This window comes from Neopsephotus bourkii, unplaced genomic scaffold (genome assembly GCF_033783945.1).
Source record: "Neopsephotus bourkii isolate Nb327-2 ecotype Australia unplaced genomic scaffold, CSIRO-AGI_Nbou_v1 NB_595, whole genome shotgun sequence".
Lineage (NCBI taxonomy): Eukaryota > Metazoa > Chordata > Aves > Psittaciformes > Psittacidae > Neopsephotus > Neopsephotus bourkii.
The window spans coordinates 2322876-2347797 of record NW_026901096.1 but is presented as its reverse complement, the minus strand read 5'-3'; the positions used below and the strand labels follow the sequence as shown (position 1 = coordinate 2347797).

The following is a 24922-nucleotide window of genomic DNA, read 5'->3' as shown; positions in this document are numbered from 1 at the left end:
GCTGTCGCCAGATGAGCTGGCACCTCATGGCTTCACCTGTGAGTGACACCCTGCCTGGCCTGGGAAGGGGGCTGAGCCATGCCTGAGGGGATGCTGCATGACTCCGGGCTTCCCAAGCTCATCAGGGGTGATGGTTTCAGCGGTAGAGGCCCACATCTGCTGGGTCTCTGCAGTGGAACAGCTTGTCCCAGATCATCTGTACGTGGTGTGGGGCCTCAGGACCTCATGCTGACTTTCATTAATTTCTCGAAGGAAACTTCTGAGCCCTCCTCCAGGACTGCAGAGGGTGTTTGGAAGACGCCTCAAGAGGAAAATAAATGAAGATGATTGTGACCATACTTTTCTTTTTACTTCATGTCCATCTTCCAGTTCCTAAGTGCTTGGGGTGAATGATGCTCTTCAACAGCATCAAATTTTGCAATATTTACTTCCTTGGCAGAATTTCAGCCTGTTGCACTGCTTTGAAAACCCTCTCTCTGCTCCCCAAGGTTTTTTCACACTGCATTACATCTATCCATTACCCTGCGGTTATTTAGCTCCAAAGGTTCATCTTGAGGCTTCTACGAAGCATATTCGAGCTCCCTGACGACGGTACTCAGGCGGGTATAATTCAGTGTGACAGCCTGTGTGAATGCCACGAAGTGCAGAGATAGCAGGTGGAGATCTGCCCAGTAAGGGAGGACATGGCTGCTTGCAGTGGCTGTTTGCAGTGGCATGGAGTTTTCATACCCAGGTGAAGGGGAAAACAGGACCTGGCCTGAGACTGACAGAGCTGGGGAAAATACAATGTGGGCAAGTCTGCCTTTGGCACTGCAATGGAAGCACAAACTTTCAGGTGAAGAAGTTGTTCAGACAAGATATTCACAGCTCAGCTTTTGGTCACTTTGTATGGGAGAAAAGGAGGGGTAGTGTTTGTGGAAGGGAAGAGTTGTGGCCAGGGCTCAGTTTGACCACGAGGTTGGGAATTACACCCCAGGTGGATGGGGAAGGTTTCTCCCCAGCCTGTAGCATCCCATATCCAGGAGAACTGTGAATGTTCATCCTCAGGCAGCTCTTCACAGGGCCACTGTGGTTGAAAGGGACCTGTCACTGTTGAGGTTGGAAGGGACCTCTAGACATCATCTGGTCCAACCCCTGTGCTCAAGCAGGGCCACCAAGAGCAGGTTCCCCAGGACTGTGTGCAGATGGCTTTTGTGTATGTCCAAGGTGGAGACCACAGCCTCCCTGGGCAGCCTGTGCCAGTGCTGGGTCACCCTCACAGTGAAAAAGTGTTTCCTGACGTTCAGAAACTCCCCCTGTGTTTCAGTTTGTGAAAGTATGCGGTGGGTGTCCTGGAGGAAACAGTACCAAGAGATCAGAGAGATGAAGTGGTGACTGTGTTATAAATATGAAAATAAAATGGTACCTAGTGGTACTGGGTGCCTCAGCGAGGACAGTGGAGACTCAGAGAATGGGATGGTAAGAGCAGCTAAGACTGAGGCTTGAGCCATAGCAGGTAAGATGATGAAGGGGTACACCATTCCTCATGGGTTATAGGGGAGGCTTGAATGTGGGTTGCAAGGAGAGGATGAACAGCCTGATGGTGATGCTAGTTATTGATGTCCTTAAGTCCTGTGCAGCCCATTTGTACATCTTTACCAAGGTGCAGCAGAGTGCCAGGCATTCCCTTGCTGACAGCTTGGAGCTTAACTAGAGATGGGATCAATGTCACAGGCACCACAGAGATCACAAGGTCAAGCTCTCCTGGAGGTGAGAAGATCCTGAATCTTGAGGCTTTGCTGTGGACATGTCTTCTATGCTCTTCTCTTTCCAGCTCTGTTTCCTAGGCTAAAACACTGTGCGGGGAAGAGAGCTATCCTGTAGTTGAAACAGCCAAAGCAAGTGTTCTGAATGTTCAACATCAGATGTTAAACGGTTTGTTTCATTACAAGGAACTCAATCAAAGCCAGTGTGGTTCCCTCTGGGCAATGCTCCATCAGCACAGGATGCCCATGAGCAGAGAGGAGGTCTTGATGTGCCCAGGAGCAGTAGGTTATTTCTACTGGAAAGTGCAATCAGGTTTTACAGGGAAGGACTATGTGAAAATGCTGTCACAAGATACTATGTGAAAATCTGTCATGAGAAGAGGGTGGCTGAGCTCCTCAAGCTTGAGAGCCCTGGGAAAATGCTGACTGCCAAAACCCTGCAATAGTCCAGCAGAGTGCGGAAGCATCAAGTATTTCACCTGCTCATCAAGGAAGAAGCCTGATATCTGCAGCACGTACCTGGCTGCTGCCCTTCGCTCCCCACAGCAGCCCAATCAGGGCATGCAGAGGGGGCATCCCTGAACAACACCCACAGCCTGACAAAGTTCTGCAGTGTGCAGCACTGGCTCATTGCTCTGCTCTTCTGGCACCATGGGAGGAGGCCCAAGGGGAAAGAAATCCATTATAAACAGTGTGGTCTGTACTCAGGAAGGGGAAATAGCACAGCCTCGAACCAGAAGAGCCACAGCCTAGAATTAGAGCCCGGGTTTATTTCACATTAGTCGTTTTGTTGCATCTTCTTAACATCCTGAAGTACTGGAGCAGTGGAGGGAAGTGCACACCCAAGGCTGACGTAAGGATTTACCCATGCTGTGACAAAAATGGGGATTCCTTCTCCCTTTTATGTAGACAGCATAAAACTAAGTGGGAAGGGAGGCATTAGGATCTCCGCTGTGCAGAGAATTAACAGCAAAGAAATCCAAGCAAGCACCAGTTATGAGAAAAAGCATCAGGTCATCCTCAGCAGCCCAGCAGGCGGGATACTTTAACCAAGCAGCAAGCAAGGTATGTTCTGCTTCTGAGCAAGCAGGTAGAGGAGGCTGAGTCACCTGTGACCAGCAGAAGTAGCTGGGAAAGTAGCACAAAAGCAGGAATTTCAGTTTTCCAGCTCCTTAGCCAGGGAAGGGATGGGATGCAGACATTGCTGGGGGAGACACCCCCCTTAGATGTTAGAACAGGGATTTAAAGAGGCTCACCTGCTACTGTCCCTCCAAAACCCCAGAGTCTCAGAAGAACATAGGTGGCTTTTATTTATTCAGTTCTTACTGGAAAATGTGTGTCAGTAGTAAAATTCCTATACTTAAGAATCAAAGAATCACAGAATGGGTTGGATTAGAAGGGACCTTATAGATCATCCAGTTCCAATCCCCCGTGAGGGGCAGGGGCACCTTCCACTAGACCGACCAGGTTGCTCAAGGCCCTGTCCAGCCTGGCCTTGAATATACTTGATTGTACCCATTTAATATATACAGCTAATTGTAAAGCACAGTGTTAATTCAGCATTATATGAGGGCACTCAGGGCATATAACCATTAGTTGTACGAGTGCAAGTGTTGGGGGGTATATTACCCTTACAAGCAAGTTCATCCTCAGCTCCTGCCTTCTTTTGCTTTGGCAGCTGTTAGGGATGCGTCCTTGTCCCTGTGCTTGCTACCCATCCTGCTGCATGCATCTGTGCTCAGCTCCCCATAAGGAGAGTGGCACTGGAGAGGGACACAGAAACCCCCTCATGATGAGCATGGGCTGACTCAGCTGGAGACAACAGGGGTTAAATGTGTCAAGCGGCACTTGGATTGTCTGCCAGATAGCCTTTGGGGAGGTGAAGGAAGGTGTCAGGCAAGTTCAGATGGAGGCACCGTGACAAGGAGCAGAGTGTCCCCAAGAGTCCACAGCAGTTGTCAGAGGTGGGTGTCTTCGTGGAGGATGTCTCATGGAGGTGTCCTAATGGAGGTGTCCTGTGGAAGTGTCCCCATGAATGGCATCCTCACTGGCAATTACCTTTTCCCCGTTTTACTACGAGTTGGGGGAGTACCTCTGTTACTACATGTTCCTGGTGGATCAGTTTCACTATTCTTGCAGATAGCTCTTCAACTGCACATTTCCGCAGCAATTCTTGGGATAATGGCAGCAATTCATCACACCAGTCGTTGAGATAATGGATGGAAGAGTCCTATCTCAGCTCCTCCTACCCATCTCTCAGACAATAGACCGTGGCATCCCATTTCAGTTCCTCACACCCTTTTCTCAGGCGTTGGAGTTAGGGTCTTATCTCAACTCTTCCCACCCTTTTCTCAGGCATTGGAGTTGGGGTCTTAAGTCCTCCAACCCATCTCTGAGACAATGGTCCGTGGAATCTCATCTCAGCTTCTCATGTCAGTCTTCAAAATGATGGACAGTGTAGTCTGATATCAGTTCAGTCTCTCACAGTACCCGCACTGGTTGGTGAGGAGTTTATAAATACAATGGGTTAGCGATAGCATTTCGGTGTGGATGTTAGTGCAGTGTTACAGCTAGCTGTCATGGGAAGGATTTTATCCAGCAAAAAGTCCAGGGTGGCACTCACTCACACATTATTTCAGGTGCTCATGTTATTATAGGAAGCAGCAAGCGAAGTTGAGCATGCAGAGCAGGGTAACTCAGCTTTTGTCTCTTGCTCATCTCCTCCTGCAGATCCCGTCCATCCATGAGCAGTGAGGTGGGGAGGACCATGCTCCTGCCATGCTGGTGGCCCCACAACCACATTCTTACCCCCTCCTCCTGCCCTTCCTCAGTGCCCTCATCTGTCTTATTTTCAGTGATGGCCATTAACAGCAACCGAAGAATCTTTTTCTATTTTTTTTTTTTTATGTGGATATTCCTTATTCTTGGTATTTCTCCAGGAGATGGCCAAGAAGGTAGAGGTCAAAACAGACAACTCTTAGTGAGCTGCCACAGTAGCCACATAGGAAGACTGCATCAACCATCTCTTCTGACCACACATGGCCAGGAACCAGTGAAGAGGTAACTAAACATACATGACAAGCCAGCTGGACACCCAAAACAGGCAAATCCTCCCACCCGCAGATTTCCCTTGGGCTTGGCACTGCACTGTGCTGGGTGCTGCTCAAGTACTCGGGTGTGTGTGGACCACAACGTAGAGAATATGTCAGTGCTGGTACTGGAGGACCTTCTATCCAACTGTGAGGACACCATTGCTAACTCTGTGTGCAAGACCACCCCTGCCTGATGGAGGTCTGTGGTACCAGTCACACATAACTCTGAGTGTGGATGATACTGCTGGTCTGGCAGCTAGTCTCTGGTCACACAGGACATTTTCCCAGCATCCGAGTGCTGCATGAAAACCCTCTGGCATTAATAAAATGTCAAGGATGATTCAGGATGAAACAGAAGTTTGCACATAGGCTTGATACCTGCCCAAGCAAGTTGTGAAATGACCAAAAGAAGGGAACATCTGTCAGTATAGCTAATGCTTTAATATACTGTGTGTCAGAAAGCATGCGTGAGTTTAGCTAACAGTAATATTGAGGTCAAGAGAATGGTGGAAACGATGAAGACATCCAGTTAAGCAGAACAATAAATAAATAACATGCCATTTTTATTTTTGCTGGCATTTGAATCCATCTGCTGGTGCCACTAAAATAAGATCAGGGCACGAATAGCAGCAGTAGAAAAACCAGATGGTGCACTCAAGTGAGCAGATGGTACACTAGTGTGTCATGCTTATTACTGTCACTTACTTTATTATTGCTATTACGGTGGGTCTCTGGTTGGTCCTCACCTGTAATCAGTATTTGTGGATTGGATTTTCTTAATTCAGCAAACATCGTGTTTCACATACTCAGAAGAAATCTGGTTGAGCACTGATTTCTCCCCATAGTACTTCCAGGTCTCAGCAAGTGATTGATGCAGTTGGTATTTTTTCAGGTAGAAACATGTATTTAGGAGTGGAGAAAAAAAAAATAATAGCTGGTAGAGTGTGTTTATTCCATAAGCACCCCAGGTCTAAAATAAAGTGGGAAACAATCTCTATGGCTCTTCCCTTAAACCCATGCCTTTTGCTATAACCTGCCTATGTTTCCTTCTGCTGTGCTGGCTGCTTACCTGCTCCTTGGATGCTTATCCATGTACTGAAAGCTCAATCTATTTCAGAAAGTGAATACGAAAGATGCAGGCGAGGCAGAAGTTGCCTTTTGACTCACCCCACTTGATCATGGCATGCCAGGACTGTGTTTTTACATCCTCCCTTTGGGCAAAGGCTGCTGTGTCACAGCCTGTCCCTGCAGGCAGACACGTAGGCAGTTTGCTGGGGAGGGCTAGGGCTCCTTGCCCAGCGGCGGGGGGATTTGCTGTGCTATTTGATAGCCCACAGCCATAAATGAGATCTCCCCTTCAGCAGCTGGCCCACATGCGGCATGACAGCATGGAGGGACAGCACGTTTCCTCCCTTCCCTAGCAGTGCACTCACCTCTGTTGTCACAGTGGGGGCATGTCCTTTCAGCTGGGCACAGCGACAGGCATGTGAGTGGGGCAGCCAGAGGCTGAATGGTTTGTGTGGTGGCACTCACTAGCTAGGACAGAAATGAAAAGGAAAAGGAATTAGGAAAATTAGGAGTTTTACTAGGAAAGAGGCAATCCATTCAAACATCACTCACACGGACCCACACTACTAGCCAAAGTCTGTGTAAAAGCCCCTGGATTTATCATGGCTTTTGCATTTACAAATTATTCCAGCAAGAAATATTCCTTGCTGTTCTGTTTGCTTTTTTTTCTTTTCCTTTTCTTCCTTTCCCCCCCTCTATTCTTCATGGTTATCCCTTTCCCCCTGTTTTTCAGATACCCTGTACATAACTCTCTGATTATAAATCCTTTGTACAACTCTGCTATTCCCACTGAGGATGGTGAGTTCACCCCTGGGTGAATTTCCCCAGTTCTGGTCCTGCCGTTGGCCAGGGCTGCTGCAGCTATTTCCTGCTGCATGGTGGGGAGTTTCTCCTCCGGCTGCTGCTGTTAGCCTAGCAAGCCTGTTTTGGGGCAACATGTGGCTGTGGCAGCTCCAACTGCCCCATCCTTCAAATGCATGACAGAGAGGGGAAAAGGGAACAGAGAAACGCATCCTACACGAGCATCAGTCTCTCATTTTTTCGGAAGTATCTTCTCATGTCTCCTGTATGGGAGCTCTGAATTCTCTATTCTGTAATTCTCTATATTTATTTAATCCCACCCTGTTTGCTAGGCTCTATGTTTGCTACAGTAGCCTGCTGCTGTATTCAGCCAGACCAGACGTCGCTGCCAAATTGCACTAACTCTAAAGCTGCACCCCAGACAACTGCTTTGGTCTATTTTTAACTGCTGGTAAACATTAGGAAGACTGTCTGAGCCCACAATATTCTTTCTCTGGTCTTTTTTGAATCATTTATTGTATAATTATGTGCAAAAAAGGAATGGGGGAGAGCTGCCTGTGTGCCCTTTTGTTGTTTTCAGTCTACAGTATTAAATATTTTCCCTCCTGCTCACACGCAATGTTTCATTCTTTTCTTCTCTTCCCAGCCAAAAGGATAAGATATCCTGAGCAGAGTCTTTCCAACCCTCTGCTGAAGCAACTTACATCTGCTCCTTCCTACATTGGAACAAAGACATTGTCTATCTTTGACAAAGAAAGCTTTTCTCTGAAGTGTTTGCCAACAGTCTGAGTCAAACAGGCCTCTATAAAACCAAGGCAGATCCGGAGGATACCAGATCCGGAGGATAGTGAAGCACCAGCAGCACTGCAGGGGCAGGGTGGTGGAGGATGACTCTGCTGAGCACTGCCATGGCAAAGCAGCACTGGGCACCAGCATCCTGTAGCTGCCGACATGGGCAGGCTCCTCCAAGCTCTTTGGAAAGGAATACTGGGGTTACTTAGGCCCTGTTCCAGGTTGGTAGCTTCAGGAGGGAACCACAGCCAGCATAGGCTGTCCTGATGAGCATGCTCATTGGGAAGCTGTGCTGCTGGTTGAAACCCACAGGGAAGTTGGTGGGTGTAGGCAGAAGTACAAAGAAGCAAGATAATATTAAATACATTAATATTCCATTTTGTGCAGCCTTGGGAAAGGGAAACGGGGGAAGCAAGAGGGGGGAGAGGAGGAGAAGCACTAGGCTGCTGGGGCTCTGGGCTCAAGCTCCAGGGGGTACAGACATGTGCTCTGCCACTGACATCTGGTGAGAGGAGTAACTCTGTCTCAGCTGGCAGCAGCAGAACAAGGCAGACCAGGTGATCTTGGTAAGAACTCTGAGGATTTATATTAAAAAGCTTAGTTGCCATTTTTAGCTCAGCAAAGGGAGCACAATCACATTTCCCCTATGGTACAAGCTGGAGTACAGACATGTACCATCACTTCTTCTACTTGGCCTTGCATCCATGCACAGCAGCAAGGACCCCCAGACCAGTAACTTCCACCTGGGGACTCAGAACACATAGGCAAAGTCTGTGGTACGTGACATGGGGAAACATCCCACTGGAGTCGGGAGGAGAAGCGATCCACTCTGCTTCCCTGTGACTGCTTCTTCACTGTCGAGGCTGCTGTGCTGCCTTCAGATGCTATTATTCAATTAAAACTGTGCGCTGTAAATGACTAAGGCTGTGTGTGTAAGCGCTTTCAGCAGAAACTGCATGTGTTCCAACAAGCAGCAAAGAGACAAATACAATAGTTTCTCAACTGCGAGAACTGGAGAAAATGCAAAATAGAACAGCGTGGTGTTTTCCTACTTTTACAATTCCCCAAAAATTTCCCTTAAAACACGACCGTGCGAGTGGCTCTGGTCTTACAGGGGACAGCCAGTGATCAATAGAAGAGGCACATAACCTCTGCCCCCCGTGCCACCCCCCCTCCCCGTCATGCTTTTTAGTCACTGTTTCATTCTCTGTCACACAACTGGTTTCCTACCCCGAACATAAGAAGAACATGGACCTGCCTGAGTGAGTCCAGGTGAAGCCATGAAGATGATCAGGGCTGAAGCACCTCTCCTGTGAAGACAGGATGAGAGAGCTGGGGTTGTTCAGCCTGGAGGAGAGAAGGCTCTAGGGAGATTTTAGAGCAGCCTTCCAGTGCCTAAAGGGGGCCTACAAGAAATCTGGAGAGGGGCTTTTTACAAGGGCCTGTAGTGACAGGACACGGGGAATGGCTTTAAACTGATACAGGGGAGATTCAGATGAGACATTAGGAATACATTCTTTATTGTGAGGGTGGTGAGGCGCTGGCACAGGGTGCCCAGAGAAACTGTGGCTGCCCCATGCCTGGCAGTGTTCAAAGGCCAGGTTGGACGGGGCTTGGAGCAACCTTGTCTAGTGGAAGGTGGCCCTGCCCATGGCAGGGTGCTTGGAACTGTGTGAGCTTTAATGTCCTTTCCAACCTAAGCCATCCTGTGATTCTACAGTTCTATGAATTTGGTGTTTGATGGGCTGCAAGTAGCACTGGGGAAGCTGGGGCACATGAATGTGTGGTAATGGAGACCAGAGGTGAGCACAGTACAGTGAAGCTTTAGAAACTACACGGACAGCAGAGAAGGACTAGGGTTCGGAGCTGTTAACGTAAAACATGAGCCCCAGTGCTAACAGCAAAAGGAGATGAAACATTGAAGCTGATCCCTCCCCTGCCCTCCGCGTGGACAGGGAGGATGTCACGTCTTGAGAAACGGAGGAAGGAACAAATAGAGATAATCCAGCGGGAAAAAGTGCTTATTACTGTCCGCGTTTTGTTCCAGCGGCAGGAAGGCCGCCAGAGAAGCCGAGCTGGGAAAGCGCTGGCGTGGCCAGGGGCCGTCTGAGGCGCTGGGGGGCAGGGGCTGCCCCTTCCCATGCTCCCGGGGCAGCGGCGCCCCGCCAATACCGGGACTCGGCGCTGTCCCGCAAACCCACCACGACAAGGGACGTCCCCGGATTCCCGCCGCTGCCCTGAGGTGGCACGAGGAACGGGGCGGGCGGAGGGGGAGGGGGGCAGCGCCTGCTGCGTGCCGCGCCGCACGCACCGCGCGGGGGGGGCAGAGAGGGGTGACCGCGCCCCCGCGCCGCGCCCCGCCACACCCCCGCGCGCACGGGCATTCCCGCCCGACCTTTCCCCTAGTTTCCAGCGCGCGCTCCCCCGCCCTCTCCCTGCCTTCCCTTCCCGCCCAGCGTGCCCACGCGCCGCCCTTCCCGCCGGCACGCTGCGATCACGTCGGCCGCAGCCCCTCATTGGCTCGGAACGGGGCAGCGGCGGGCGGTGATTGGCGGAGGAGCCGGCCTCCCCTCTTTGCCTCCCCCCTCCCCTCCTCGCCCCGCCCGCCCTGTCTGGTGCAGGGAGCGCTCTGGAGCGCTTCCCCCAGCGCGCGGGCCCTCAGTGGGCGGGTGAAGGGGGGGAGGCGGTGCCGGCTGCTGCTGCGTGCGTTGTTCCTCCTCCTCCTTCTCCTCTCGCTGCTGCTGTTCCTGCTGCTGCTGCCCGGTCACACCGCTGCCGCCGCCCGCCGGAGCCGCGCTATGCACGGCTCGCCCTGCTCGGAGATGGGAGATGCGTCCGCGGTAGGCAGCGGGCGGAGGGAGGAAGGGGTGGTGGTGGTGGTGGTGGTGGTGGTGGTGGTGGGCGAGGTGGGCGACTCTGAGCCGGAGGCAGTCGGTGCCGGTTCAGCTCGGGCACGTGGTGGCGGGCAGGGACCGTTACCGGTTGCCTCAGTGGCGGACCTTGGGGACCGTTGCTCACGCTGGGAGTGGTCGGTTGGGACCGTTGCTTACCCCTTGGGCGGGGGGATGCTGGTCGGTTGGGACTGTTACCCGCCGTGGGGGGGGTGTTGGGGTGTCGGTCGGTGCCGTTGCCACCGGTTGTGCCTGGCAGAGCTCTCGGGGCGGGTGTTGCCCAGTCACCTGGGGGGGACTGCCTGCCCTCAGCAGCCATGTGGGGGCGGCGGAGGCAGGGCGGGAGTTGCTTCCCTTCTTCCCCCTTCCCGCCATCCGCCCTCCGGCGGCGCCGCCCGCCCCGGGGCAGCCGCCCGTGATGCGGGGAGCGGGCATCGTGGGCGCGGCCCCTGCGGGTAGGAGGAGGCACTGCCTGGGGCGAGGGCCCGCGCTGCCGCTGCTGCCCGCGCATCTCCGGCCCCAACAGCCGGCGGGGTGAGGTGAGGACAGGCGGCCAGGCGCGGTTAGCCATTCCCCTGGCAGCCGCAAAGCCTGGGCTGCAGCGCTCGCCTTCAGAAAGGGCTTTTTTAGGTTTGTTGTTTTTTGAAGCGGGGTGTGTTTTTTCATGTTTCTTTAGGGAATACTGCTCTTCTGAAACGTAGGGTTGGAAAAAAGTCAGTCTGCTGCTTGGTTGTCTGCAGTCACACTTCGAGAAGGACTCGCAGGTTTCCTGGCTGTTTAGTGCAGAGCCTTGTCTGGTGTGGCTCCTGTGGGACAGGCAGTCTAGGTCCAGGCTTGCAGGCACATGGGGTTTTGAGCTCCTTCCCATACTCATTGCTTTCAGTGGAAATTCTTAGAAATCTCTCGCAGAGCAGTTAATCTCTTGAGTGCTTTTAACCCCTTCCTGCCTCACAGTCTTGACATCTCCATGTCTGGTATCTTATGTGTTAGGCAAAAGTCCTCTGAGCGAAGTACTGACATTTGGGATTCATTATGTTTTAACATGATTGCCGTTTGTATCGCTGTGTTTTCACTACAGGGCTCTGCATCTTTGTGATAGCACTGAGCCAGGATCATTCTACGTTGCTTAACTCAGTAACAAAACTCCTTGACGTAGGTGTGCAAGTGATGTCACCACAGCCTAGTTTCCTCTAGGGCTTTAGGCTGTGCTGACGGTATGGTGGTGCTTTTCTATTTAAAGCCTTTTTGCTGCAGTATATAAATATACTATATAAAAGCAATAGGCTCAAGAATCTTGGTGTATGCTGCTGAATCCCAGCCTTCACACTAAGTTGCTGAGGCTAAAGACTGGAAGAGTTTGGATGCCTAGTTGAGACTTGAGTGGGCACGTGAGCAGTAAACCATCAGCGCAGCACCACTGTGAGAGGTCTGTGAAGTTTGGGTATCTTTGCACAGGAAGTGTTTTGCATGCATGTACACACACACACACATTTTCTGTGATACTTGCAATTGGAAGCAAATCAATAGTCATTTGTCTTCATGTCACTTGTAGTGTGTTTTGAGATACCTAGCATCCATGTAGTGTCATACCGTTTAAAAGACAATGCAGCCAATTCCCACTGCGCTTTGGAAGCTGTTTGCCTGTATAGGAGCACCTAGGTTGAAAAAGACCTTTAAGATCATGAAGTCCAACTGTTACCCCAGAGCTGCCAAGTCCACCACTAAATCCTGTCACTAAGGGTGTCTGTACATGGTTTTTTAACACTCTCCTATCCTGGCTTCTCTACTGGTAATAAGAGTAAAATGCTTTTCGCAAGGTATGATACTGCAAATCTGTGACCATACCTTATAGCACCTTGCTATCAGCAGAAATTTATTGTCTAAATGTTACCAGAATGAGATCAGTCCTGAATAGCAGTTGTAGCATGGGTCCAGGGCTCAAACAGCCTTGTCTAAGCAAGGTTGGAAGCCAGTTGTGTTGTTTTTTTTCTTCCCCTATTTTTGCTTGTTTACAAACATGGGATGTGTTTATTCGGAGCAGCATAATCCAGGAAAGTAACTCTAGAAATGTGAGCTACACACGTATTTGTTCCTTTGCTGCAAATCACACTTTTAATTATTTTTTTAGAGTACCAGGCATAGGGAGATGAGCTGGCGGGGGAGGGCAGGAGTTGAGCTGGTTGGTAGAAGTCTTGCTGCAGGCATGGGATCTGTTTCAGATGACCTTCATCCTGAGCAGACAGAATGTGGGTGGTGTCAGCTTTGTATTCTGACTTGTCCTAACAGGCCACTAATCTGATTACATTTAGGCTGACATCGTGGACATCTATGAGTCTATCCGTGAAAGGCAGCGTCATGACAGTGAAAGGTCTACCTGCAGCACCTTGGAGCAGAATGACATTGAAGCTGTTGAAGCGCTTGTTTGTATGAGCTCCTGGGGTCAAAGATCACAGAAAGGTGACATATTAAAGATAAGGCCCCTTACGCCCTTCTCGGATTCTGGTGATTTCACAATGCACACCGAGGCGACATCTGAATTGCCAAAGGACTATTTATCTACACTGGTAAGAAAAACATGGATGTGCAATAACTATGCCTGACATCTGGGTGTTGCATCTCTGCAATGTCTTAGCTTGGCTGGCCCATGTGTCCTTGTGTAGAATAGCTACAGAGCAGCCAGGGCTCTGTGTGTGCCAGAATGGTGAGGTGGCCATGCTGAGGTAGGACTTTTCTGCTGTCTCTGGAATGGCAAATGTAGGGCTTGATCCCTTGTTAAAGCTGGATGTGAAAACCCTTGCTGACCACTGATTTGTCAGGCATGCTGAGGATGCTGCATGCTGGTTGTTGTAGGCTTCTTGGAGTGTTTTGAGGAAGAGTGGCAGAGTGATCCTCAGTGGCTCAGCACCAGCTTATCTGCAAGCACTGTATGAAAAAGGCTTTTGATGACGTTTGTCTTCACTCTGGTCGTTACAAAGGAAAGTACAGATTACCATTATGAAATAGACAATTTAATTAGTTTCTATGCTATGTGTTTGTACATGTAATCTGTTATTTCTCCAGAACACTGGTCTGCTCCAGCTGACTAATGTTGGTTGAATCACAATATTTTTGTTGCCATTTATGTTGCAACAAAAGTACGTATTAAAAAAGGGCTTGGTGGTGTTCAGGTTCCAGATGGTTAAGGCTCATTTCAGCCAGCAGGCTTCTAGTATGCAGTTACATCAGGAAAAAGGGGGAATAACAGTGGAAAGAGATTGAGAGAGTATAGCAGTCTGCCTGACAGACTTGTCTCATACTACTGCTGTTCAGTGTTGGCACTGTCTGTTGAGCAGCGCTTGGAGATAGGCATGAGTTTTCAGTGGTAAAAGAATGAGAGGACAGCAAGAAAGAAATGGGTGAATAAGAAGGGTAAGAGCAGTTCCATTTGTCTTTATCTCAGAAGTAGCCACCAGCTAATGGTGCAGTCATTGATAAAAGATCAAAGGCTTGCTGGAAGCTTGAAATTGTAAGGGTATGATATTGCTCCCTATTTCTAGTCTGTTTTCTGTGAACAGCAGAGTGCTCATAGCCTCTTAGAGCTGCACCCAAAGGCTGAGGAGAAAAGAATTAGGTGGGTTTTTTTTGTAGTACAGTGCATTTTCTTCCTACTGGCTGGTGTAGTGCTGTGTTTTGGAATTAGTCTGGGAATAATGTTGATAACACCAATGTTTCAGTTGTCACTCAGTAGCATTTACCCTAAGTCAAGGACTTTTCAGTCTCATTTCAGTCTGCAAATAAGGAGAGGCACAGAAAGCTGGAGGAGAGCAGAGACAGGACACCTGACCCAAACTAGCCAAAGGGGTATTCCATACCACAGCATGTCATGCCCAGTATATAAACTTGGCTGGGAGTAGCTGATTGCTGCTTAGGGGTGGGCTGAGCATCGGTCAGTGGGTGGTGAACAATTGTATTGTGCATCACTTGCCTGTCTTTGGGGCTATTCCTCTCTGTTTTTGTTTCCTCTCCTTTTTTTACAAATATTATAATTCATTTTAATTAAACTGTTGTTATCTTAACCCATGGGCTTTACCTTTTTAAGATTCTCCTGCCCATCCCATTGTGGGTTACGTAAGTTTGATGTAAGCATTCATTGTTTTGGTTTAATAGTTGCTGGCCACAATTTGCTCTCATTTTTTGGTATTTGCTCTCAGGGTTGTTGCGCTTGTTCTCAGCATTGCATCATGTAGCTCCTCACCTGCTGTATGTGTTCCCTGTGGTGATGTTCATCTCCTTTGGGGGCTGGGCTGAGTTTATCGTTCTGATGTACTTTGTAACTCTCACTTATGATATGATAGCTTTGCTGGCCATGAAACTAATCTGGTATTTATACTCAGCACTGCCACCACCTCTGTACTTTGGGAACCATCTATTGGAAGCTATTAATAATTACACCTTCTACCTCTTCTCCTTGGAGAGCCAACCTATGGAGGAGTCACCTTCCCACATCTTTCCCTTCTCTTGCAGGCTCATTAGTATCTGAGAACTTTGAAAATTTGAATATTCTTGGGATGCTGAAACCATGGTCCCATATCTGGGAAACATGAATGTGGTTCTGGTGTTGTTTAGGGTTAAGCAACTATTTGCAGCTACTTGGGCTCCAGTGACAGGCACTGCAGCTTTCTAGGCATCAATGAAGGGTGGTACAATTGAAGTAGAGGACCAGCCCATGCTGGTATCAGTTACCCTAATCCTGTACACAAGAAGAAATTGATATGAAAGTCAGCTTGTTTGGTAAAGAAGGACAAAACAGCGATATCACAATAACAGGAGGAAGAGGCAGAACCAGAGGCATCTGCTTGTTTGCCATCCCTGAGTGAGCTGTGGGATATACAAAAGATTTCAGCCATCACTCGGGTGAGCACATTGTCACCTGGCTGCTGTGAGGCTGGGATAATGGGGCCAGTAGCCTCAATTAGAGGGTAGGGAAGCCAAACAGTTGGGATCACTCTAGGGAAGGGAGCATTAACAAAGTGATTGGGAAAAGGGCACAAGCCATCAGCCTCTGGAGGTGACTCATGTCAGCACTGCAGGAAGGGTCTTCTTTCAAGGAAGATGTTATATGTCACCCAAGCAAGTGAGCCACTTGTGAAGAGAGAGATGTCCAGTACCTGAGGTAATTAGCCGTACTGGAGGTGATTTATTATGACCTGAACAATGCACAGTCACCCACAGATCCAGGCAAAGGCCAGTGCACACAATTTGTGTGGTGGAAATTTGTATGGAGTGCACCATTGTTGTATGCTAACGCATTGGCAGTAATGACCTGGAGAGGTGAAGAGGATGGTGAATGAAGTGGTTTGTCAGTACAATGCCCTATTGTGGGGGATGGAAGGCAGTTGTATGGAGTTTCCTACAAGAAGTTGAAGGAACTGCTGATGGATAAGGTGGATAGAGTCAATTTGCAGAGGTGAAAGCCATCGAGCTGGCCTTGGATGTTGCTGAAGGAGAAAAGTGGTCAATGCTTTATACTTCCTCATAGATGGTGTCAAATGCCTGTGCGGGTGGTTGCAGCAACAGAAGGAGAGCAATTGGCAACCTAGAGGTAAACCCATCTGGGGTGCTGCACTGTGGCAAGATACCACTGCCAGGGTGCAAAATCTGGTGGTGAAGGTACACCATGTAGATGCTTATGTACTCAAGAGTAGGGCCACTGAAGAACATCAGAACAACCAGCAAATGGATCAGGCTGCTACAGTTGAAGTGGCTGAGATGAATTTAGATTGGCAACATAAGGGTGAGTTATTTTTAGCTCAGTGGGCCCATGACACCTCAGGCCATCAAGGCAGAGATGCAACATACAGATAGGCTCATGATTGAGGGGTGAACATAACAATGGACACAATCGTCCAGGTTATTCGTGAATGTGAAACCTGTGCTGCAGTCAAGCATGCCAAGCGGTCAAAGCCTCTCTGGTATGGAGGACCATGGTTGAAGTACAAGCATGGGGAGGCCTGGCAGATTGACTATATCACACCCCACCAACCTGCCAAGGCAAGCACCATGTGCTTACCGTGGTGAAAGCAACCACTGGATGGCTGGAAACATACGCTGTGCCCCACGCCACTGCCCGGAGCACTATCCTGGGCCTTGAGAAACTCATTTTGTGGTGACAAGGCACCCCAGAGAGAATTGAGTCAGACAACGGGACTCATTTCCGGAACAACCTCATAGACACTTGGCCAACGAGCACAGCATTGAGTGGGTATATCACATCCCCTCCCATGCACCAGCCTCTGGGAAAATGCGACAGTACTGACCTGGGTTCAGCAGTAGCAGTCATTTTTCTCCTTAGTAGCTGGTGCAGTGCTGTGTTTTTGACATTCAGCCTGAGAACAACGCTGGTAACACCAATGTTTTTAGTTGTTGCTAAGTCATGCTTAGTCTGACCAAGGACTTTCTGAGTCTCATGCTCTGCCAGGGAGGAGGGGAAGCTGGGAGGAAGCAGAGACAGGACACCTGACCCAAACTAACCAAAGAGGTATTCCATACCACAGCACATCATGCCCAGTATATAAACTGGAAGCAGTTACCTGGAAGGGCTAGATCACTGCTCAGGTCAGTCTGGGTATCGGTCAGCAGGTGGTGAGTGGTTGTATTCTCTTCCCTTGTTATTTCCCTTATCATTGTTATTATTGGTGGTAGCAGCAGTGGTTTGTGTTACACCTTAGTTACTGGGCTGTTCTTATCTCAAACCCTGGGAGTTACATTCTTTCCATTCTCCTCCCCATCCCTCCAGGAGCAGAAAGGAGGGGGGAGTGAGCATCTTTTGGGGTGATACAGTGGAAGTTGTTTTTTGAGAAAGGGAAGAAAATAATACAAATCCTGCTGAAAGCTGGTTTTGCCATAAAATGGAGTCAGGTGAAGGGACCTGCACAGGAGGTTCAATTTTTGGGAATAAATTGGCAAGATGAACATCGCCAGATCCCTACAGATGTGATCAACAGGATAATAGCAATGTCTCCGCCAACTAATGAGAAAGGAGCACAAGCCTTCTTGGGTGCTGTGGGGCTCTGGAGACTGCACATCCCAAATTACAGTTTGATTGTAAGCCCTCTCTATTACGTGACCCGTAAGAAGAATGATTTTAAATGGGGCCCTGAGCAACAACAAGCCTTTGAGCAAATTAAATGCAGGATAGTTCATGCAGTAGCCCTTGGACCACACCAGACCAGGCCAGATGTAAAAAATGTGCTCTACACTGCAGCTGGGGAGAATGGTCCTACCTGGAGCCTCTGGCAGAAAGCTCCAGGGGAGACTTGAGGATCGACCCCTTGGCTTTTGGAGTCAGGGATACAGAGGATCTGAGGCCAGCTATACCCCAACTGAGAAAGAGATACTGGCACCCTATGAAGGGGTTTGAGCTGCTTTGGAAGTGATTGGCACTGAAGGATTGGCACAGCTCCTCCTGGCACCCTGGTTGACTGTGCTGGGAAAGTAGAATGGCCTGTTAAAAACTACACTGAGAGAAGTGGATGGTAGGACTTTCAAACATTGGGATACACATTTAGCAAAAGCCACCTGGTTGGTCAACATGAGGGGATCTGCCAACAGGGCTGGCCCAGCCCAGTCAGAACTTCTACATACTGTAGAGAGGGATAAAGTACCTGTGGTGCACATAATAAAACAGTCTGGGTTATTCCCACTTAAGGCAAAGGTGAACCCATTTACGGACCTGGGTGTACTTGGTGGGTAATGCAGAAGGATGGGGAATTCTGGCATGTATCTTGAGGGGATTTGATCTGGTGAAAATAGCCAATGAACTAAACTGTATGATGCTAATTGCTATATAATACTGTATATTATCACTTCTGTGGTGGCTGTGTGCCATATCAAGGCTATTGCAGTAAAAATCACCTAGATTAATGAATGATTTGATGAAATGGGACAAGTGCAGTGGTGGTGGAATCAGAACTGGCTTCAGCATGCAGCAGTCCAACACCACACAGCATCTGTCCTGCCCTGAAGGGCTGTTGTGACAGATGGAGCCAAAGTCATGGGCTAAATGAACTCAGCAGATATTTTAGCGGGATGGTCCATAGACTAAGTCTGTTTGTCTATATCAAAAGATAAGATGCATTGAAGTGTGGGACCTGGCGTGACTTAAATGGGATGGAATAAGGGGTGGATACTATCCTGGCTTTGGCCGGATAGAGTTAATTTTCTTCCTAGTAGCTGGTGCAGTGCTGTGTTTTGGATTTAGTCTGAGAACAAAGCTGGTAACACATGGATGGTTTTGTTGCTCAGTAGTGTTTACCCTAATTCGAGGACTTTTCAGTTTCCCATGCTCTGCCAGTGAGGAGAGGTAACCAGGAGGGAGCACAGCAAGGATACCTTACCCAAACTAGCCAAAGGGGTATTCCATACCACAGTGTGTCATGCCCATTTCCAGTGTATAAACTGGGGGAGTTACCTGGAAGAGGCTGATCACTGCTCAGGTCGGGCTGGGTATCAGTCAGTGGTGAGCAATTGTCTTGTGCATCACTTGTTGTTTGTGGGGTTTTATTACTTTATTTCTTTTTGTTATTTCCATTATATTATTTTTATTATTATTATTATTTGTGGGGTTTTTTTAATTCAATTATTAAACTGTTCTTATTTCAACCCGTGGGTTTTACCTTCTTCCAGTTTTCCCTGTCCCACCGAGGAGGTAAGGGGAAGCCACAGTGACCAAGTGGTGTGTGGTACTCAGTTGCCGGCTAGGTTAAATCATGACAGTATGCTTTAAGCAGTTTGTCCTGGAGATATATAATTTAATGTATAATGGTGTTTTCTTTCTTGCAGTGCATGACCCCTCCACACAGCCCTGACTTTGTTGAGATATCGGCTGCTACACTCCTCTCCTCACAAGTCACTTACTCCAAACCAAGGACTGTCATGGCAAATACAGCTGCCTGCTCAGTAACATCAGTGACCAGTGCCTCTCCCATAACCAAGCCATCTGTTACCAACATGTCTCCATGCAGCCAGAAGCCAGTGATAGCTGAATCCTTTTCTCCTCAGCCCTGCAGGGCCATGGCAACAAGTGTCATACGTCACACAGGAGATAGCTCTGCTTACCATCACATTCCTGCTGTGCAAGAAAAAACAAAGCTAACTTCAGGCTACAGTACTTCCAGAGACTGGTGTGGAGTGGATGACCAAAAACATTCCAGACTGCCACAGGACCCATGTGCTGCCGATGATCTAGTTAACAAAACCTCTCCAGTACATCAGCCTTATGCACAGGACTCCAGTGATATTGTGACCAATAAAGGACAACTACCAGTTCGGCCTCTTTCGCCACAGACCCACTTGCCAAAGAATTGTGAGAATGACTTGCAAAAAAGAGCTACCCCAGTGACACCTGCCCCTGTTTCAAGCCCCCAAGTTCTCTGCCAAATGATCCCTTTAAATGGACAAAGCAGTATGATCAATGCCTATGTCAAACCTTCAACTCCAACAGTCTCAACTCCCATGAAACCTATTTTACCGCAGACAGCCCCTCTCTCTCAGCCTGTACTCATGGGACCTTCTGTGCCTCAGGGGACCGTCATGTTGGTTCTCCCGCAGACTGCTGTCACACCGACACCACAGTGCCCGCAAACAGTAATGACTGTTGGGAACACCAAGTTACTGCCCCTTGCACCTGCTCCTGTATTCATTGCTTCTGGTCAAAGCTGCACTCCCCAGGTGGACTTTTCTAGGCGGAGGAATTATGTTTGCAACTTCCCTGGCTGCAAGAAAACCTATTTCAAAAGTTCCCACCTCAAAGCCCACCTTCGCACCCACACTGGTGTGTACAACAGGGCAAGGCTTTTGTCATTCTGGCACTGGCTTGCATTGGGGTGCTGAAATGCACGGGTTTTTAGGGGAGGGGGTGGGAAAGGGGTGAGGCAGGTGATGGTGAAACTTAGAGAAGGGAGGAATGTTCATTCTTCATGGGCAAGCAAAACAAGACAGACTTTGTTCTGAGACCTCAGCTGACCCCATACTTCTAGTTGAATTTCACATGCTTCAGTTGGAGCAAAGCTTTGCTGTCTGCGTGTGTGTTTAGAGTGGAATCCTGTCATCTGGACTAGATGGAAATGAATTGTGCAGTCCTTTTTTTGGGGGGGGGGCATGGAGAAGTCTGGTGTAAGAAAACCATAGTACAGATGCTTAGTCTTAATTCTTGCATGAGGAGAATAAGAGAAATTCGGAAACTACTCATTTTTCCAGAGCTTTGTTTAGGCTAAATGGGAAAACACTGAGATTTTGGGCTGCTGTGTTAGGAAGTAGAGTTGCTACAGGAATGTAGCAGTTTATTCATTACAGAAAGGGAATTTCAAAGGTTAATGAAAATTAGTTGTAATTAATATGAGCTGATTTGCTCCATAAAATCTGATCAGTGTGGAGACAGTATACATGTGGTTTACTTATCATTTTTCTGGCTTCAAGATCCTGTTAAGTTCAAACTAACTTTGAGTTCTCAGGGACTATTTCTGATGTTGAGGGATAGGCATAGTGAGAAATTGGTGCAGAATAGCTCATTCAAAAGTCTGTTTAATTTTGGTTTTCCTTGTTTTCTTTTTCCCCCTACCCTCCCTTGCCCCACAGACACTGTGGTTTATGGGATGTCAGCTTCTGTGGCAGGATTTGCATTAGGTTGGCAGCTTGTCTTTACAGTTCCTTTGGGGAAAGTGCTTAAGCCTTATATGAAGCTGATAATCCTTGTAAACCAGAGCTCAGAGGTGGAATGATGTTTCTGCTTCTAGCTTGAAAGTAAGTGCTGCAGGCTGCTGAATTAACCTGGCACTACAGGGTAAACACAGACTAGCAAAAGTGTCTCACGTGCTGCTGATGATCCATGGGGAAGGTGTGTGTATCCTTGTATTGTGATTAGGAATAGGACATCTGTGGGAAGTGAAGCATGCTGAGCCCTTACTAGCTAGTCCATGTTACGGGAACAGGAGGCAGAGTAGTTCGTCTTTCTTTTCTTTGCACACTGAGAAGCTAGGTGATACCAAATACGACAAACACAGAACTTTCAATATCTGAAATACGAGCAACACTTCTGTGGGGCTTCCTTTCTGCTGGACACTTGTGTCCTGCTCCAGAGTGTTATCATAAATTTGCGTCATGTGGTAGATGCTTATCTTGAGCCTTTTGAGGGTTGTAGTCAGTAGATTGTGTTGGTTTGGGTAGGTCAGTTGCCCAGGATGAGCAGAAGCTGATGTGAACAGCCTTTCTGCTTGCTGTCATTCCTGGGTGTGCGAAATTCCCTAGCTGGCTGTTGGGAATTGCAGGACAGGCTTTTCCTCAGTAGTACTTGCTGGGGCAGTATATTTGTGTGTAGGACTGGATCACTGGAGCAGCAGGACTCAGGAGGCTTGACTCCAGGCTTCCCATTTGCCTGCAGTATTTGCTGGTGGCATACACCAGCTGTAGAGCTGTGGTCACATAGGAATTGGGTAGAAGGTTGCTTCCATTTCAGTCATCAGGTAAGGTACCTTTATGAAGAATCCCCTTCTTTAAACTGGGACAACTGAAAAAAAAAAAAAAAAGAAAAAGAAAAAAAGGCTTCATTAAAGAACATTTAAAGTGATTTGAGGGAGTACATAGAAGTGATACCTACAATTTTTGTCCAAAACACAACTTGAGCTTAAACTAATATCGACTACGCACATGAACAGCTCTGTGGAATTCGTTGGGTTTTGCAAGGCAGGATTTAAGTTAGTTCTTTGATAAAACTGTAACACAGCTTTTCAAATGTAAATTATGTTTCTGTTATGCCCTGCAGGAGAAAAGCCTTTCAACTGCAGCTGGGAAGGCTGTGACAAGAAGTTTGCTCGCTCAGATGAACTGTCACGCCACCGCAGAACTCACACAGGAGAGAAGAAGTTTGCTTGTCCCGTGTGTGAGCGTCGCTTCATGCGCAGCGACCACTTGACAAAGCATACCCGCCGCCATGTGACCACCAAGAAGATCCCCAGCTGGCAGACAGAGGTTGGCAAACTCAGCAGGATTGCCACAGCAGAGAAACCAAAAAGCAGCAGTGCTCTGAGTATGCTCGTCCCCATGCCATCATCTGTGTGTCAGGGCTAGTGTGAAGGGAGCACCACCTCTACACTGAAGATCAGGAAGAGCTCTGATGGATAGAGCAGAACTGACAATAGCTTTTTTCCGCTGTGTTTGTGCATACTTTAGTTTCCTTCAGTTTAGGTCCTCTGTTAATAATGCTATGTGAGAAATCTTATATTTTCTCCTTCCTTCCCTATTTGTTTTTCTGTTTGTTGGGGTTTTTTTTCCAATACTTGGGCAAATGCAATCACCAGCACTTCAGGAAAGCAGAACTCTTTGGAAATGATTTTGGCAATAGGTTAAAGAAGTCACTTGTAATGCTTGCTGTTAATATTTTGATGGACAGTAAAACAGGGTGATTTTTAATTTTTATACTAGTATTTTCTATACCAAATATATTTTGTATTTATTCATTTTGGTCTTGATATACAGGCAAATTTCTTGACCTGCATTAGTAGGGGTGTGCAGGATGAGACCCAGAGTTTTGGAAACTCTTTTTCAGTAAATCAAAAGAATTGCATTCAGAACATTTTGTAAACAATATTTGATAACTCACAGTGACTGGGATTTTCACACTTGCAGATCCTTATCCTGTGATGGGCTGGTGCTGTTACACCCTCCTGTCGCAGGTGATATTGGAGGTCTGAAATTGAAGTGTGTCATCATTTTAAAACAAGCCAAACCAGAATGATTTCCAGAGGACAAGTGGTGAAATCCTCAACATTTTATAAATTCATACCCTTTGCAAGTGGATGCTGTTGCGATGTTTGGTAGAAGCTTGACATACTGGGCATTCCTGAGTCCACACTCCAGTGGAGCAAAGTTTGGAGGAGCCGTGCTGCTCTGATGGAGCTAGAAGCACAAACACTGTTTAGAAAACTTTGACACTAAGAATTATGCTTTACTTTCAGTCCTACTAAACCAGCATGTATTAAAGTCTACTGGAAAGTGCAAAAATGGCAAGATAACACGGGGATAATTGGCTGGGTCTCTGTTTATATATATATTTTTTTTTGGCATACAAAAGAAATAGAAAATTGAGAATTTTTATGTATTGTGGATGCTTGTGCACCTTATAGGAAATTGTTCAAGGCTTTCATTTACTTGTATCAAAGCACCAGAGGAAGTACTAACCACGTCTTAAGAAACAGCCACCATGTCAACTTGATGACACTTTGCATGTGGCCTTCTACTTCTCCACAGTACTTTGTATGAAGTCACCCTTTTCTATTAAATGATATATTTTCCCTGTTGAATGCATTTTCTTTACACCCAGTGTAAATATGGCTAAGAAGTGGAATTGCTGGCTGCAGGAATGCTGTGTTTTAGTGGCATGGTATGAGTAATAAAACAAAATGCCTATAGCACAACTGGACTTCTGGGTTTCCATGGTGTGGAAGAACGTGCACGTGTAGTGTTGTAGCAGAGCTGATGGTAGAGCTGTTGTGCTCTGAAGCACCAGGGTGGTGTTTTGCTGGGAGACGGCTCACCCACTGAATGAAGTATTTCTGTAGTGCCTTCTGGACTCTTCTCCCTCCAGCCACACTGAAGCTTAGTTGAGTGCTGAGGACTTTTTTCCTGGATGTGTAAAATGTGAATAACTAGGAGTGCACTATCTCTTGCTTTGCTTTGTTGTTCTGAAATCCCAGTCTTATTTCCTAATGTGAGCAAAGCACAGTTCTCATCTGTGTAAGTGCAGACTTGCTGATCTCAGCTAGCACTCCCCTGAAATGGGTAGAGACCTGTTTCAGTTGAAAACAGAATATATCATTATTTTTTATGGTTATATCTATAGTTTATAGGATCATAGGCTGGTTTGGGTTAGAAGCAACATTAAAGCTCATACAGTTCCAATCCCCTGCCGTAAGCAGGGACACCTTCCACTAGCCCAGGTTGCTCCAAGCCCTGTCCAACCTTGCCTTGAACACTGACAGGGATGGGGCAGCCAAAACTTCTCTGGGCACCCTGTGCCAGTGTCTCACCACCCTCATAGTGAAGAATGATAACAGTAGTAAGTGTTTGCACTGCACCATATTGGAGTATTGTGCTAAACACGCTGAAAGATTTTGGCTGACCTTTAAAATGCCCACACCTCTTCACTCAACACGTGCTGTATTCCCACTCACTGCAGCGTTGCATGCTGGTGAGGGTGAGTGTGAGCACGTTGTGCCTGAAACTTCCCTGCTCGTAACCTGGGTGCTTCTAGTGTTGCTGCTCTGTTGATTCCCAGTTTTCCAAATTCATGTGGTGAAGAAAGAGACATTGCTGCTCTTTTTTTCTTCAGAAGACCCTTAGAACAAGAACTTTGACTTTTGGGTGCCATTTTAGCATGCTCATAACCAAGGGAAGAGTGTCCTGTCTCAATCCAGTGGCCAATGTTCTTAATTTCATTTTACAGACTAACCACTTAAGGTGCTCCCCTGAGCAAAACAGTTTGGAAGCTTGTGTCATAATT

General features: G+C 47.8%; 1 protein-coding gene across 1 annotated transcript; it reads left to right on the top strand.

Annotated features, from left to right (window-relative positions):
- Positions 1–10137: 10137 nt before the first annotated feature.
- KLF11 (KLF transcription factor 11) lies at positions 10138–23723 on the top strand. The gene is made up of 4 exons (XM_061351744.1): positions 10138–10338; positions 12699–12953; positions 19210–20200; positions 22187–23723. Exons 1-4 carry the CDS (start codon positions 10297–10299, stop codon positions 22489–22491), a joined length of 1593 nt encoding a protein of 530 aa, XP_061207728.1. The 5' UTR covers positions 10138–10296; the 3' UTR covers positions 22492–23723.
- The last annotated feature ends 1199 nt before the right edge of the window (positions 23724–24922 follow it).

Excerpts from the sequence above, each read along its gene's own strand:
- KLF11 (XM_061351744.1), top strand. The coding sequence starts at position 10,297 with ATGCACGGCTCGCCCTGCTCGGAGATGGGAGATGCGTCCGCG. Across the intron at positions 10,339-12,698 it reads AGATGGGAGATGCGTCCGCG|GCTGACATCGTGGACATCTA; the intron begins GTAGGCAGCGGG and ends GATTACATTTAG. Across the intron at positions 20,201-22,186 it reads CCACCTTCGCACCCACACTG|GAGAAAAGCCTTTCAACTGC; the intron begins GTGTGTACAACA and ends TATGCCCTGCAG.